The sequence below is a fragment of the Phragmites australis genome, chromosome 20 (assembly GCF_958298935.1).
Source record: "Phragmites australis chromosome 20, lpPhrAust1.1, whole genome shotgun sequence".
Taxonomy (NCBI): domain Eukaryota; kingdom Viridiplantae; phylum Streptophyta; class Magnoliopsida; order Poales; family Poaceae; genus Phragmites; species Phragmites australis.
The window spans coordinates 15944420-15960451 of NC_084940.1; the positions used below are offsets into that span (position 1 = coordinate 15944420).

The following is a 16032-nucleotide window of genomic DNA, read 5'->3' on the forward strand; positions in this document are numbered from 1 at the left end:
AGATAATAATTAATATATATTGTATAATTTTCTCCTTATTTTTACTAAATTTTAAAAAGAATTTTAACGCATATCATTATTACTCTCATCACATTTTTTTTCCCAGGTTCTTCAAAAAAAGTTCTCATAATAATATATATATAAATCGGCATTGATAAAAAAGAGAGGGTTAAAAAACATATGATCAACTGCTATCATGATGGTTTACTCGGCCGTTGACATCAAACACCCCTTCGAGAGGTAGGTTTACTCGCCCGTTGGCATCAGACGAGATGCCTCTCAAACAGACATCTTTGTAGTGTATATATATCCAACAATTAATCGATGAGAAAAGATAAGAGTTCAAATCTGTTTTTGTCTGCACTACTCTTTGCAATCCAATCGTTCTTAACATCTAGAGAAAAAAGGGCATACTGGATGAGCTAGCATTGTCGAAACGACAACAAAATCATCTACCATGGGACCTTAACTTCAAGAGACTGAGTTTGCTCAACCTGCATTCTATTATAATAACGTAGTTAACATGGTACACACGGTAGGTCAGGTCAAAAGTTGCATGCCGTTGAGAACTTGAAGCTTCAGGGATCAGATACGAGGCCACCCGTCACCAGAAGAGCCAGGTCATCCGTATGGGTACTGTTTAGGCAATACGCTCGTGGGTTTCTTGTTGTTTGTTCCGTCGAGGGAGGGAGTATATTTGTCCATAACTGAGTTTTGTGGTCCACTTGGACTCGAAAGCCCATACGCATACTTGTCCATAACCGAACCTCGTGGTGCACTGGCACCTGAGAGACCAAAAGAGTGAGTAGTAGAAGCAGGCTGGCCAAATCTAGCAGCTGAAGATCCAAGAGAGTAGTATCTTGTCTGTAGGTAATCATCAGCACTGGCTGCACCATGCATTCTTAGTTGTGCTTGCGAGTCTATGACTGGTGGGGTCCTTCCAGTTTGTTGGTAACTATCACCAACTTGTCCACCATACCTTGTGAGGTGTCCTTGCATAATAAGCATATCAGCAACTGGACTCTCAGAAACACTAGTGACCGGTGGGGTCCTTCCAGTTTGTAGGTAACTATCACCAACTTGTCCACCATACCTTGTGAGGTGTCCTTGCATAGGCATGTCAGCAACTGGGCTCCTCTCAGAAACACTAGTGTTCCACTCTTCTGAGTTCTGCCGCCTATAGAAACTACCATCATCTCCTCTAGGTTGCAAACTGTACATACCACCAGTTGGAGCAGAGCCATAAATCTTGGTCATGTCTTCAATGTTGGAGCCACTCTTCCTTGTGCTATTATCAATTTCAACGTAAAAAGTAGGATCATTTTTCCTCTTAAGTGCATAGTATTCATCATTGCTTGCCAAATAACTGCCCTCATAAGTAGCTCTATCCAATGCAGAGACAAAAGGTTCTTTTGCAGGACCGCTCATGTAGCTATCCAGGTGAGCTCTCCTCTCAAAGGTGTGTTCAGTTGGTATAAAAGGGGACTGGCTCCTGGATTTGCTTCGAGCATTGCTGTTATCAGGGGATGAGATACTCATGTCTGAATCCCCTCCCTCCCTGAACTTGATATTTGACATCACAGCTGCTCTTTTCTCATAGTTCAGAGCACTCTTGGATTCATCCCTATGAGCATTTCTTTCATCTTCGCGGTGAGCAAGTCTTTGTTCTTTGTGTATACTCTTTTTACTTGGGATAACTTTTGTTTCCTCGTACGCAACTTCCACTTGCTTTTCGGGAGGGAGATTGTCTACCTGATCAGGGGCCCACTTCCTGCTCCAGTTATCTGAGCTCCTGCTTTCGTCCCTGCCATTCACTTTTTCTTTTCCTGATTGAGAGGTTTTTTCCCTGGTGGATTCAGCTTTTCTCTTCACAGACAAGTTATCCCGCCTATCAGCCTCTTTCACATGGAATGCATTCTTCACTAGAGTCTCTTTCTCTTCTTCAGATCTAGCATGTTTCTTAGCAGGACGTTCATCCGACAGAATGGCCCCACTGACATTGCATACAGTTTTATCTATATTATATCTCTCTTTCCCTGATCCAGAGTTCCATTTGCTGCCAGCCTCAGCTTGTTTCCTCGTGGGGAGATCATCTGATATATTATCCTCTTTGGGATGGCATGACATCTTTCCTGTATTCTCTTTCTCTTTCCCTGATCTAGCATTTAGTTTGTCAGAAGATTCAGCTTCTTTCTTCAGAAGATCGTCTGATAGATTAACCTCTTCAATATGGCAAGCTCTCTTCCCTATACATGCGTGATTATGCTCTTCAGCTATTTTTTTGTGCTTCTTTGTCCAATCAGGATGACTCCACAAATAGAGAGGTGGTGCAGATGCATTCCAACCTTCAACAGTTTTATCATTCAGATCTACAGAACCAGGCAAATAAAACACCTGCAAATTGCAAGAAAGATGTTCGGAAAAATAACTAGAGAATAGAAAGAAGCTCAATGAAGTTAAGTAAAATGTATTGAAGTTCATTACCTTCCCAGCAAGACATTCACTATCCTCCCAAACCAAATCATATGGTGTCAATGGTGTCTTCTTTTGATCTAACCTGGTTATACCCAGAGAATGAACACAGGGAGCAAGTCACCCCCCCCCCCCCCAAAAAAAAAAAAAAAAGAGATGTCAGTATGTTAATCTAACAAATTTAACACAATATTCTACCCAAAGGAACATGCTGCATACCGTTTAGTCTCTTTGGGGACAATTAGTACAATGAGCTTAGGATTAAATGCCAATGCTTTATCAATAAATTTGTTCGCAAGAGATGCTTTGACTCCAAAAGGAGGATTAAGCCCCATAATCTAAACAAGAAACAATCAAAGATTATAATTATTAAAATACACTAAAATGTGTCTAATGATGTCCAAATAGAACATACTAGTTGAGACCCACGAGGCAGCTCATTGGGCTGCACGGTCATCCAATCCCTCTTTTCAAAACAGAAGTGATTCTGCAAAGCAGAGAACACATACACATTACATCAAGCATGAAACATTGTGGAACTAAGCATGATCAACAGTTAAGCCTGAATCTTTGTATGAATAGAATGATCATAAATTAAACTGATATAAATAACAGGAAACTAGAAGTCCAACAAGGGCACTTTCTGCCCATAAAATACAAAAATATAAGCACTGGACATAATTTAGAGCATTAACTTTAAGAGATTTATTTGATGGAAAGAAAGAAATAAAATTCCATAAATCATTGAAACAATGATTTCATATTACAGAAGAAAAATCAAACGAAGAAACAAGGGTTCAATTGTCTTCAATCTCACCTGTGGTTGGATAAGGTCATAATTCTTGAAATGGCACTTTTTCTTAACATGGTCAAGTTTTTCTTTCATCAGTCGGCAGAAATCATTTGCACCGCAGCAGAAATCTACTATCTGCAAGATCATGGAGTTTAAGATGTTAAAAAACTAACGCAACAGACAACAATGGAGTCAGTGATTTTATGTGGTTATCCATAGAATCATAGAGAAAAAGTTAACTTCATTACACCAACAACAACAAAGCCTTTTAGTCCCAAGCAAGTTGGGGTAGGCTAAAAAGAGAACTTCATTATTTACAAGAAAAATCTCCATATTATACAATATTGAACACAAAGCATCTTTAGGCAATTTTACTCCTGGTTTTCTTACAAAAATATTTTATTCATATCATTTTTGCAACTGATAAGCACAGGAACCATAGTTGCAATCAACTTGTGTAACACCTCATTTCCACTTGAATCATTCATGAGCACGGAATATATCAAACAATGGTCATGTACAAACGCATAAACCAGTACCACTAATTTTTGTTATATTTAATGAATTTTGTAACAGCTAAAAAAAGTACTTCAAAGGAGGCCATAACCAATTGATGGTACAAAATATGTACTGCTTATTCTAGGGAAAAAAACGTACCATGTCACCAGAATCCACATACCAGTGAAGTTTATCAACAATCTGTACCAAGAAACCAGAAAGTTAATGACGTAACCAAATCGGATTATAAGAAAATTATTCAAGGGGGTAACTATGGTACACACACCCTCTTAGATACTAAAAAATTCATAAATTATCCCCATGACTTGTTCCCATACAGTTTCACATCCCTGACACTGGCACCCTCACCTCCTGAGCTACCGCTGCCACAAAATCCTACTTCCACTCACGCTTGTTTCTCTCAGTTTACCAGCCAATAGCACCAAACCTAGAATCTACTGACACCTGAGCATGCTACCCCACTCTCTCGTGTGCCCACATGCACTAGCTTCCAACACCCATCCTTCACATTTATGAAGCGGACAGCAAATGATGGCTGCACCCCTGGTGGCAGCAGCAGGAGAGCAGGTCCCAATGATGAAGGTGAGCAGGTAGCAACCACAAACTGGTTCCAGAGTGGCACTGCCCTAACCATTTTTCCTTTTTTATCCAGATAAGTATATTTTTATGTTTTGATCTGTAGCATTTTTAGAGCAAGATTTCATTTCTTTTTGTTGCATTCTTTTTTTGAAGTTGCATTTTTACGTTTCAGGATGCTACCTTTTTTCCCATGGGTTGCACTTTTCTGTGGTTGAACTTTAGACTTAAATTTTAGACGCAATTAACAAGCTACTAATTGCCCATTAGCTGCATCTGGCTATCATTTGCACGCAACCTTCTCCGGCAGTTCTTTTGCACCACCGGCTGATGATGCCCCCCCCCCCCTCCCTCCACACCCCAACCACCCATGCAGACCTGCCCCCGCAGCCGCCTGAGTACCAGCACCTCCCAGCACCCGCAGCCTCCTTCCCGCCCGCCCTAAACCTCTCCACACCTGCAGACGACCACTTGCAGGCACAGCCACCACCGGCACCATCCACCATTGGACCTCCCTCCCAGCCGATTTCTAAAAGCCAGGGGTATAATCCTTCACTCGAACCCTAATGACGTGGCCCTCGCCGTCGACGTCGTCGTCTTCATCTCTATAGTATAAAAACTTATTGTTTAATTTTAGCACATGGTTTTCTATTTTTTTAATAGGTTGCATTCTTGAGAAGTCTCAACAACTTGCTTAAGTTAGAGATGCGCATAGCCATCCCACTATTTAATCAAGAGAAACAACAGATTATAGAAACGTAGAGGTATTCAGTAGGTAATGAATGGGAACCACTTACAAAACATTTAATTCTTCTCCCCCAGCATTTTCTCTCATTTCATATTTTCCCTCATCTGCCCACTCCTTACTCGTATAGTGAATGGTGAAGAAACTATGTGCAAAGTGAATAAACTAACACATATACCACAGTCATATTCTTAATTCTAAAGTCTGCAGATTGTGTTATCCAGAAGAGTAGCACTTCTCAATAAATAATTTCAAGAGAAAGGACATCTTAGCACAGTCAAATGCCAAAGTGCTTACAAAGCTTTTCTCAAACATATTTTTTTAATTAATTTTTTTTCTCAAACAAAAGTGCTTACAAGTGCTTACTATACTCCTTACTCGTATAGTGAATGGTGAAGAAACTATGTGCAAAGTGAATAAACTAACTATACCACAGTCATATTCTTAATTCTAAAGTCTGCAGATTGTGTTATCCAGAAGAGCAGCACTTCTCAATAAATAATTTCAAGAGACAGGACATCTTAGCACAGTCAAATGCCAAAGTGCTTACAAGGCTTTTCTTGAACATTTTTTTTTTCATTAATTTTTTTCTCAAACAAAAGTGCTTACAAGGCTCACAAAGCAAACCCAGGATGGTAAACACATGATAAGATGTGTTTTGAGGAGACAACACAAACAAGAAGGAGAACGGAGATTCGTTTTCAAGGGTTCTGCACATCTAATTTTTGGCATGACATACGTTATGGGCATGGTGGCTTCTATAAAGTTGAATATCTCACCAGATGTGGAAAACTATAAAGTTGAATATCTCACCAGATGTGGAAAACTTACTGTTCAAAACACAATATAATAAACTGTTTCATAGACAACCTCCAACATTCCCATGCAATTCAACATAATATGTGAATTTCAATATACCTCAACAAGCTTTTCCACCTTCGTAAAATGTCGACCAAAAGAACTGTAGCGTGTGCCATGAATAAAAGGTGATATGTATACTCTGAGCTTACTCTGGTAGGAGAAAACAATTAGAAATTAGTAAATTGATTGGTCACTATCACATTGTGAGGTAGAAGTGAAAAGTGTTCTGTCCACTAAACATCACAATATCTTCTCAGAAGAAAATTTTTAAATCAGAGAGTACGTAAGTGCTTACTAATGCAAATAACTTGAAGAGAATCACTACAACACAGAGGAGAAATGTGAGATTGCAACATATGATGTCCAATTATTACAACCAGGACTCAGATCCATTCAGCTATGTATCCAATTAGAAATGATATCTCCATAAGCTTATTTCCATTACTGACTTTGGGAAGATAACATTCAGATAAAACAGGTTTCTTAATAACAACAGTATCAATGGAATATTAAGCAAGTACCAATTGGAACATAAACATGATATATCATAACATAGAATGATAAAACATTTCAGAACTAGACTAATAGGAAATCTGCTACAAGTGTACTGGAAGAGTGCACACAAAAATTTCAAAGCAAGAATGGCAGCACTGCACTACAGATCAACAAAAACAGTAGTGTCAAAAGTAGGTCAATATATATTCAGTATTTACATACATGCCATCTTGCAAGCTGTCTCAAAACTTCAGGTTCACATACTGCTTTAGAATCATCAATATTGCCTCCATTTTCAAGCTTTTTTAAAGCTGCTCCTACAGCCTACAAAAGGCATCCTCAAAATGTCAAACAAAATGGCAAGGATAAATGCTAAGTTGGCATTAATTTATGTAGGAAACATTGAAAGCACCTGAACAGAACGCTCAAGCTTGCCTTGTGCAATAATCCTGTCAATTTGCCTGCCAGAGTATACATGAGTTGATGGTACCCTGCACTTTCTTGAAACATCTTTCAGTGTCAAGGAAGAGACTTCTTTTCCCAGCAAAGCAATTACCCTGTAGATGAAAATATTTCGTTTAACAATATGAGGACTTCAAAGATTGTTCATGCATGGCATTAAGATAAAAACAAAGAATTGTTTTATCATCTTACGATGAACCTATAACAGGAGAGGAAGCTGTGCAAGATAGAAGAACAAAAATTTCCAGGCCCACCAACATAGTCATGTAGGGAACTCAGGCATGCTGGTAAATTTTGCACACATAGTAACATACCATGTGAAGTGGAGACTTCGTTCCCCAAGTAGTTATACCCAAGTAACTCACCTCTTTTCAGTTTCACTGTCCACTGTAGGAAATGAACTCAGGGGTATCTTCCTTGTAGCAGATGAGGGCAAAGGTACAATCTCTTGTTCTTGCTCTTTCGCAGGTTTTGGACTACTTATAGAACCATCCTTGGCCATATGTGTTTTCACCTGTATTTTCTCTTTCAAGAACTTGGCTTTTTTCTTTTCAGGTTTATCAACAAGGTTCTCAGACGAAATTTTTACAGGAACTTTTCTGGTGGTTTGTTCCCTTTCTTGCAAATAAACCTTGTCTGTCATCTCCGCAGGTTCTTTTGATGTTTGACCAAGAACCGATTCACTATAAGTCCTCTTTTTCTTCTTAATCAGCGACTTAGCTTTCTTCTTTATAAATTCTGCTGTTTTTTCAATCTTTTCAATCTTTGGAAACTTTATATGATCCCTGACAGGTGTATCAATCTCGCTATCAATCTCATGGTCCCTGTGACAGTTTATGAGAAATTAGTGATCTGAGCAATGCAGATAAAACATTTAATAAGTGAAGATGTTATATACATGCAGTATATTAAAATTCTTTTTGATAATTCCCAAGCCCGTGTGATGATGTCCTCATCTTCAATATCTTGAAAGGAAATTTCACTGCGAAATAATTTCAAGTATGAGACGAATAAGTGAGACTATATCTACTAAACTTTTTAAAACAAGATAGAGAGCTCTTTACGTAGCAGCACCTTGGCAAACATTTTCTGTGATATGACTTCGGACAGCGTCTGCAAACAGCAAACTGCAAAGGTTCTTGCGTTCTGTCCTCCAAACCTTTACAATGAAAGCACCAATGAATGGGGCATGTAAATGAAAAACCATCTGTTATCTTCTTCTCCAATTCTGAGGCTTCATTCCTGTTGTTAGGGTGAAGTTGTTGTGCAACACATTTGGGGTGGTAAAAGTGCCCACAGGTAGCATTGTTACAAAGAAATACCTAAAGAACGATGCAAGAATTAGCAAAATCACAGAAGATGTAGAAAACACACTGAAAATGGTAGAGCAATAGGTGATCTTCATTGAAATTTTATGAGATGCACTTCCTAACTGCTAGAACAATAATGTTATTCAATTTGGAATGCTGCCACAGGAAATAAGAAATTGCTTTCCTAGTAATTAGCTATATAGTCAGATGCTACTAGTGATGGCAATCAGGCACGGTAGTTAAACAAGATCTGCTAGTACAGCCCAATAGCTGTCAGAAACGAAAGGTTGGGGGGGGGGGGGGGATGCCCTGACACTTTTGCCCAATTTGACAAGAATTATCTCTTTCAATGAATAAATATTGCAAAAAATTTGAATGATTGTTTTTTGTTCCCATAAAACATGGCTTCAACTTCTTGAACATGAAATCACACCCAGAACTCTTGAAAGCTCCTGTAATTTTCAAATAAACCAACACAAAGCCTCTCTAAGATACATCAAGAAAAGGGAAAAACAGAAGCAAAAAAAAAAAAAAACAGTAGCTTGGTGTGGGTAGCAAACTTGTAGGTCTTGTTGTTTTGGGCTTGTCGAGCAATGGACTTTGGATCTTGCCGTGGGGTGCTGAAGTTATAAGAGACGATGTCCAGCTCCGAGTACTGGTCCCTCTGATGGCTACTGTTATATCAGCAACAATAAGTGGCTGCTAGGCAGCAGCCCAGAATGGAGAGGACTGGGAATTAGGGTTTATAAATTAACAGGGCGAGGCTTCAGCCTGGGCCTGCTTAGCAGTGGCTTTGTGTGAGTTTGTGTAGCCCAAAGAATGCAGATTTGGAGACTGGTATAGTTCGAATTTTGCCCCATGTCAAGTCTTTTAAGGGGTGTATGGGCAAGATGGATGCAAATGCTACTAGAACATATTCATGCTCGTTTACCCACAGGACAAGACTTTGCACCATCGAATATGCCTGTGGGCATTAAAATAGAGACACAACCACCTTTGTTACAGTATTTACCCATGATTAATCAACTAATTTGTAAACAAGCCATCACTAGATGCTGCCAGCACCGATATTCGTAGCTCGAACTATTTCGTTACTTCATCAAATTTCGGAATATCAACTAGCCTTTTCACCTTTTTCAGAAACATCGCTAGCCTTGTAGTTGTAGTCATAGGTGAAAAGTTTTGGTTGTATAGCGGTTGAAACCCTAAAACTGCAACTTGAGCAGACTTTACAGCATAATAGTGTGATGGATAAATGCATAATGTGTATTCAGCAAGGAGAAATGGAGAATCACGCTAATGTGAAATGGATAATGGATAGAAATTTATGAAAATCATTGGAAGTTTAGAAGATTGAAGCTCAATAGTCACAACAATCATTTTTTCCTAGAGAATTTTGCTTAAACACCATAAATTAGGGTGTTTGTGAAAAAACAACTTAAACAGATTTTGCATCAGTGTAACGCCCACAAGTTTTAAGTAGTGGAAAAAACTAGGCCAGGTACGCCCATCGACCATCGTATGTGATAATGACATGGCATTTCAGCACAGGATGAACAGGAAAACACAAGCAAAATTGTCCCCACACTTGCGGGTGTCAAGACTGATGAAATAATAGTTGTGGGGTGCTTTGACTAACACCCCAACTTGTGGGGCGTTTGTGCATAAATCCCTTTCTTCTCTACTTTGCAATGCCAATATACCTTCGCTGCTGCTCCATCTGAAGGCTCCAACACTCCACAGATAAAACACTGGTGTTGCTTATACTCACAGTTCTTGCACAGAAATATTTTCATTGCCTAAAAAATAGAGACATTTCAATATAGAAAACTAAAACAAAAAAGTTCAAGTTCTTGATCTGCTCATCACGTAGAGGTTCAATAAATACCTCAACTTCTGCCTCAGTGTATCCAAGGGTATCACAATAGGAGTCTTCACCAGTTCCTTCTTTTGCATGGAAGGATCTCATACATGGGCCATCACAGCTACAACAGAACAGCACAAAAAAGTAGACCACATAAAAGAAAAGAAAAAATTAGGATATTGACAACAGATGGCTAGTTAATTGATAAGCACAAGAAGTTCAACTTGAGAGTAATGAAATAAGAATAAACCATAACAGAGAACTGATGAAAGCAGATTATGCAAAGCGGTTTCAAGGAAAGTATGAACAGTAAGAGGAATTATAATCATAAAACATCAGAAATTTAGTAATGTATTCAATAATTTTAACAAAGGATAAAGCATGCACAATACATTCACAACCACAGACTATAAATAAATAATATGCATCTAAGGATGTTGTGACCGAGCTTCGCTTCTAAGGTCGTATGAGCGAGTGGTCGGGCGCATGAGTCACCGGCATGCTGGTGCTGTGAAGGCAAAAGGCAGGGGCTAGGAACCTGAGAAACTCTAATTGAATTGAGATAGCAATTGGATCGGAGAACTAAACCTCTTGCTTGATTAACCAAAGCTATATGGAAAAATTTATAGATGGATGCTGGAGCGTTGACGTCTCCTACTTCCATGAGCCTTCTTATTCCTAATACAACTCTTATTAGAGTAAATTCCAAACTTTTCAAACTGACAAACACAGGAACATAGCTGTCACATGCTGCAGCTGGAGAATGTATAAGCTTGTGATTGTTCCACAGATGACTCTGACTAACAAAGTCTGGCACATCAGGGAAAAATTGGAATTCAATCAGCTTGTACTCAGCTACTGAAAATAACACAGAGTTGGGGAATGCAGTCTTAACTATAAAGCAGTTCACTGCAAACTGGATGGTAGTGGCTTCTTAAGAGTGACCTACGGAATCAATGGTTTACAGTCAAGCGCCTCCACAAGCAAAACTAGTTAGGATCTCAAAAAGGAACTTCTGGAGAAGTTTATGCATAACAGAATCCCTTGATCTATCTTATAGTTATGGTTCACGTACCACAATAGCAAATGCAATATCTGACATCTTTCTCTCTAATCATGAGAAAGTAATAGAAATTTTAAGAGTACGGTGCACATCAATATATCAAATTTCATTCCATATCAGCGATAGCAGAGCTGGAATTTTCATCACAAAACATTTCAGATCATGGATACTGAAAGCCTACCTAACTCAGATGATCTAATTTAATAGCAATACATAAAATTTCGAATCATGGATATTATTTTCCCTGTTAGATGCATATTTCACATCAGTGCCTAATCCTGCATAAATCATATGCTTATTGCAGCACTTCTGTTTCAGCTCTATGGTGTTAATGTTAACTATCAGTTCACAGCCCAACATTAGGTAATGATCTTCCTGCAGGTAGCCATGTAATATGGGCCTGCCTAAGTTTAGTATTGACAACTGCACGTAATTTCTTATATCTAACAGCAGATAAATTTCATTTGAACAATAACAACAACAAAGCCTTTGTCCCAAGCAAGTTAGGGTAGACTAGATATGAAACCCACGTGATCCAACTAAAAAGATGATAATAAAACTAAGGTAGTAGTAATAGTAAAATAGTGAAAATAATAATGGTACAAGAAGATTGATGCATAAGTTATGGTTCTAGCACGTGAATAGCTAACTTCCATGCGCTTCTATTCATGGATAGTTCTTTGAGGATATTCCATTCCTTCAAGTCTTTCTTTACGTACTCCTCCCATGTTAGGTTTGGTCGACCCCTTCCTCTCTTCGCATTATTAGCACACCTTAGTATCCCGCTATGTATGAGTGACTCTGGAAGCCTCCGTTGGATATGTCCAAACCATCTTAGCCGATGTTGGATAAGCTTTTCTTCAATTGGCACTACCCCTACCCTATCACGTATATCATTATTTCGTGCCTAGGTATTCGGTAGGCTGCCTTGCCCCTCTGAATATGGGAAAAATCACCGTGTCTCAAAGGTCCTAGGGCATCCAGCACAGCCCATAAAAAATCCATGAGCCGGCACAGAACACCAGCACCTCCTAGCCACAGACTCCGTCCTCTTCTCCCCCGTCCTCCCCCTCCTCCCCTCATGAACTCCAGCAGCCTAGGTGACACCAAAGGCACCCTAGGTGCTAGGCAGCACCCTGCCACCCACCTAGCACATTGCAATTTTAAAAAAATTGTATTTGAATCATAGTTATGTTGTGCATGTTCAATTCAAGACATGAACAACTAAGCACTAACTAAACTTCAAGGTGACAAAAAATTTTAAAAATTGTATTTGAATCATAGTTATGTTGTGTATGTTCAATTCAAGACATGAACAACTAAGTACTATCTAAACTTCAAGGTGCCTACATTCTCAAAGAGAATATATATTTATCAATCATATAGAGGATTGTACCTACCATAACAGGTCTCCTCCATTGTCACATATGGCACAAATTGAATCAAACAAATCCTCATCCTCTTCTTCATCAGATTCATTATTATTGTCATCAGCAACCATCCCATATATTTCCTCATCATCAGCAATGAACGGCTGCTTGATCTCAATATTATCTGCACCAACCTAGTAGAAAAAATAATTAAGAGAAATAGTTAATGTGTGGTTAAATATTCTTCCAAAATTTTGAAGAAAATGCAGAACACCACACATACCTCAATGATATTTTTCCTAGACCTTGCTTCAATAAGTACTCGCAAAACCTGTCAAATAATCATTATAAGAAATCAGATCACCTTACAAATGTAACTAAAGTGAGTTAGTGAGTTAAGAGTAAGGAAGAAAAGCCCCTTAGTTGGCATTATGTGAAGATCAATCCATCAACAGGTCATTATCATCTAAGCCTCTAAGCCGTTAAGCATTAAGAAACAAACATTGTTTTTTAAATACTGAAAAATCCAGGACAGTAGATGAAATACTACAACTCTTAAGGGAATAATGTTAGAAAAGCCCAGGCAAGCTGAGAGAGGTTTGTCGGCAAAATGAAAGAGAACAGTAAGCATAATGCAGCTTAGAAAATTTGAGTGAAGTGTGTTCAATGTAGTTAAGCTCTCAGAAATTATATATTACTTCACACTGTTGTTAGAGGCAACATTGCTAACCACAACTGTGAATTGTCCATAACAAGAACCAGCCATGTACCTCTGACTTTGATAAGGCTGGATCCTTATCAGCAAACAGCTTAATCAGTGAGTGGTGATTCCTGAAGTCATCTTCCGAGGGCCTAACATCGAACTTGCTGTAAAACAACTACTACTCTTTAAGTCTCAGAGTTCACCACCTGACAAAAAAGAACAACAGATAGCGCACGAGGAGAGTACTCGAAAACTTTGCGAAGGTGATTCCACAAATTATTCTCAGGATCGTCAGGCTTCCTCCTGATGAAGTGAAGCATCTGCGCCGTGATCAGTACCGTCCTCACCGTCTCCTCATAGCTGTTCTTTGGCTTTACAAGGTTTATCCAGCCGCCATCTGCTGCGAGCACCGCAACCTCAGGCTGCTTCCCCTCGAGGCCCAACCTCCAGGCGACCACCTCCTTGTACACCTTGATGCCGGGGTCAGCAGTTCCCCGCAGCACCAGCCTCTTCTTGCATTCGGGAACATCGTTGTCACCGGCGTCCCCGAACAGGAGCGGCAGGGTGGAGAAGGAGACGGGCTCACCCGCCGCGTCAAGGAGGTAGTAGCTCTGCACCGTCCTGAGCTGCGGCTCCGCGTCGTCGTCGTCGGACATCATCATGGCTGCTGGGCGGCCTCCTAGCGTCCCCAAACTTCTTGGAGAACGAACCGCACCATGCGGGATGGATCCAGCGAAGAAATCAGCTACGACCTGGTGGAGAGAGAGAAAGGTAACGGATTTGGACTTGATTTGGGACAAAACCCTACTCTTAGAACTAGGGAATCGTCCGAGCGAGTTAGGGTTCTTCCTTACCGAGAAGAGCAACCAACCCCACTTCACGCCAATCAGGGCGGACGGGGAGGGGGGAGTGCGGCGACGAGGCGCGCGAGCCGAGAATTCCTCCGCGGCGGCGTGCGTGCGTTGTGGCCGTAGGCGGTTTCGACGGCGTGTGCACGGGCGGTGGCGAAGAGGAAGATATATTGGTGTGAGGGACGCTTCGAGTTCTTGGGCCGGGCCCGTTTTGAGCCGGGCCGGGCCGATATGGCAAGCCTATAGCCCGAAATAATCAATGTTATCTTAGGTATTTTCAGAAGAAAGTATTACTTGCTCTCAAGAAAATAGGAAGAACGTATTACTTCCTATCGGAAAATGAGGAAAATATTAGTCCCTTTTTAGTTCCCCCCTAATGCAATATACAAATGAATTGATATCTATAATAATGCGCTCAAATAATATGTTGGGACAAGCAAGCATGAGTTGCAAAATCAAGGCGTAGGTCAGAAAATTTCATTATGATTGAAGCTACTCACAAAGACCTCAATTTTGTCTAGACAAATGGGTAGCAAGGAGGAGGCAAGAGGAGGCTAACCCCACCAACAACCTGTTCTCATATGCTCCTATGATGTATGAGGCGGGTGCAACACACTATAGAAACTAGTGTTAGGTGTTGAAATCCGACTCCAATTCAGGTATCTTATTCGGCAAAGAAAATTTAAATATATAAAATACAACTTAGAATCCGACACGACTGAATCAAACTAAATTTGGGATATCCGATTCGGAAAAAAAAATTAGACATAATGTCCAATGCCAAAAACTGCTCTTAAAGCATGCTCAAGTGCCTGACCCCTGAACAGATCTCACCATGGCCACCCAAAGTCGAGTTCAAGTGGCTGCTATGTCCCCAGATCTGGCCATGGTCGCCGGTGCAGCTCCCTTCGTGTCCGGCCCTTCCAATCCCTTGCCTGCGGCAATGGTGACATCATTGTCTTACTTATGCAAGGTTCTTCAACGATGGCAATTAGACTTTATTTGGTTCTTGCATTCCACAACATCAAAACCTTCATAGCTGTAATTTTGTGGGTTTCTCATATGCACTAGCTGTTTGTTGTAATGCCACATTGGAAATAGAAACATACAAGTTATTTTTTGGATAATTAGGAGTTTTTTTCTATTAAAGCAAATAAATGTGATGCCTCGGTTTCATGCTCTATTTAAATTTATCTATTCATGCTTCTTATGCTTAATCATTTTAGCTCAATCTCTTGCTTGGACTGTCAGTTTAGACCTAATGCACAGGCCTAGAAAGATGTAACAGTAGGGATTAACAATGAGTAGCCACAATTGTCTTTGCTCTCTGTATGGGAGCTCTGTTTCTTTAGATTACTCTTCTTCTGTAATGTGGAGCCTTGGGATATTCTGAAACTTGGGATGATCTTGATGCTTCTTGCTTTAGATCAATACACAATTTTGCATTTTTGCTGAGATTGGTGCATATTCTTGCTTCGATAGTTTGTTTATTGATTTCCGAAGGTACTAAAATATGGAGTGATCCTGATGTTGTTAGAAGCCATGCTAAGACTGAATTCTAGGTGTGTGCAGAGGGTGATATATTGTTGTACTGCTATTTTGTGGGGTGATTTTTGGAGGTTTTGGAGGTAACAGTTAGTCACTAAATCGCAGTGGGTGTTGTGGTGTCCTAAGGTACTGCACAAGGTAGAAGCTGAGGTCCAGGGCGATGCTGAAGACGACGCAGTGACATATGTGCAAACTGGAGTAGACAGAAAAATGGTTGTTGAAATCTGGAAGGTGAATGCCTCTGTTCTATTCTTTATTCCATCCTGATGCTTCACTGCTTAAACTTGTTGTAGCTTTAATGTTACAAAACTACATGCTGTGTAGATGTTCAATTCAAATTTTGATCTGCATACTGTGTAGTGAGTACTGAACCAGATTTATGTGTTGTCTTTGTTTGTTC

General features: G+C 39.9%; 1 protein-coding gene across 1 annotated transcript; it reads right to left on the bottom strand.

Annotated features, from left to right (window-relative positions):
* Positions 1–325: 325 nt before the first annotated feature.
* LOC133901728 (protein ENHANCED DOWNY MILDEW 2-like) lies at positions 326–14244 on the bottom strand. The gene is made up of 19 exons (XM_062343186.1): positions 14088–14244; positions 13480–13985; positions 13301–13397; positions 12814–12861; positions 12561–12724; positions 10122–10218; positions 9937–10032; positions 7998–8245; positions 7822–7905; positions 7289–7747; positions 6874–7018; positions 6684–6785; positions 6024–6116; positions 3923–3964; positions 3290–3400; positions 2888–2959; positions 2692–2810; positions 2485–2557; positions 326–2394 (listed from the first exon to the last, which is right to left on the bottom strand). The coding sequence occupies exons 2-19, from the start codon at positions 13893–13895 to the stop codon at positions 622–624; spliced, it is 4239 nt and encodes a 1412-aa protein (XP_062199170.1). The 5' UTR covers positions 13896–13985; positions 14088–14244; the 3' UTR covers positions 326–621.
* Positions 14245–16032: the final 1788 nt, after the last annotated feature.

What these genes read in the sequence shown, in the direction of transcription:
- LOC133901728 (XM_062343186.1), bottom strand. Translation starts at nt 13,895, where the DNA reads ATGATGATGTCCGACGACGACGACGCGGAGCCGCAGCTCAGGACGGTG. An exon ending in AATGGAGGAGACCTGTTATG is followed by an intron (nt 10,219 to 12,560) that starts GTAGGTACAATC and finishes GTTCTGTTGTAG; the next exon opens with CTGTGATGGCCCATGTATGA. An exon ending in AGCTTGAGCGTTCTGTTCAG is followed by an intron (nt 6,786 to 6,873) that starts GTGCTTTCAATG and finishes TGCCTTTTGTAG; the next exon opens with GCTGTAGGAGCAGCTTTAAA.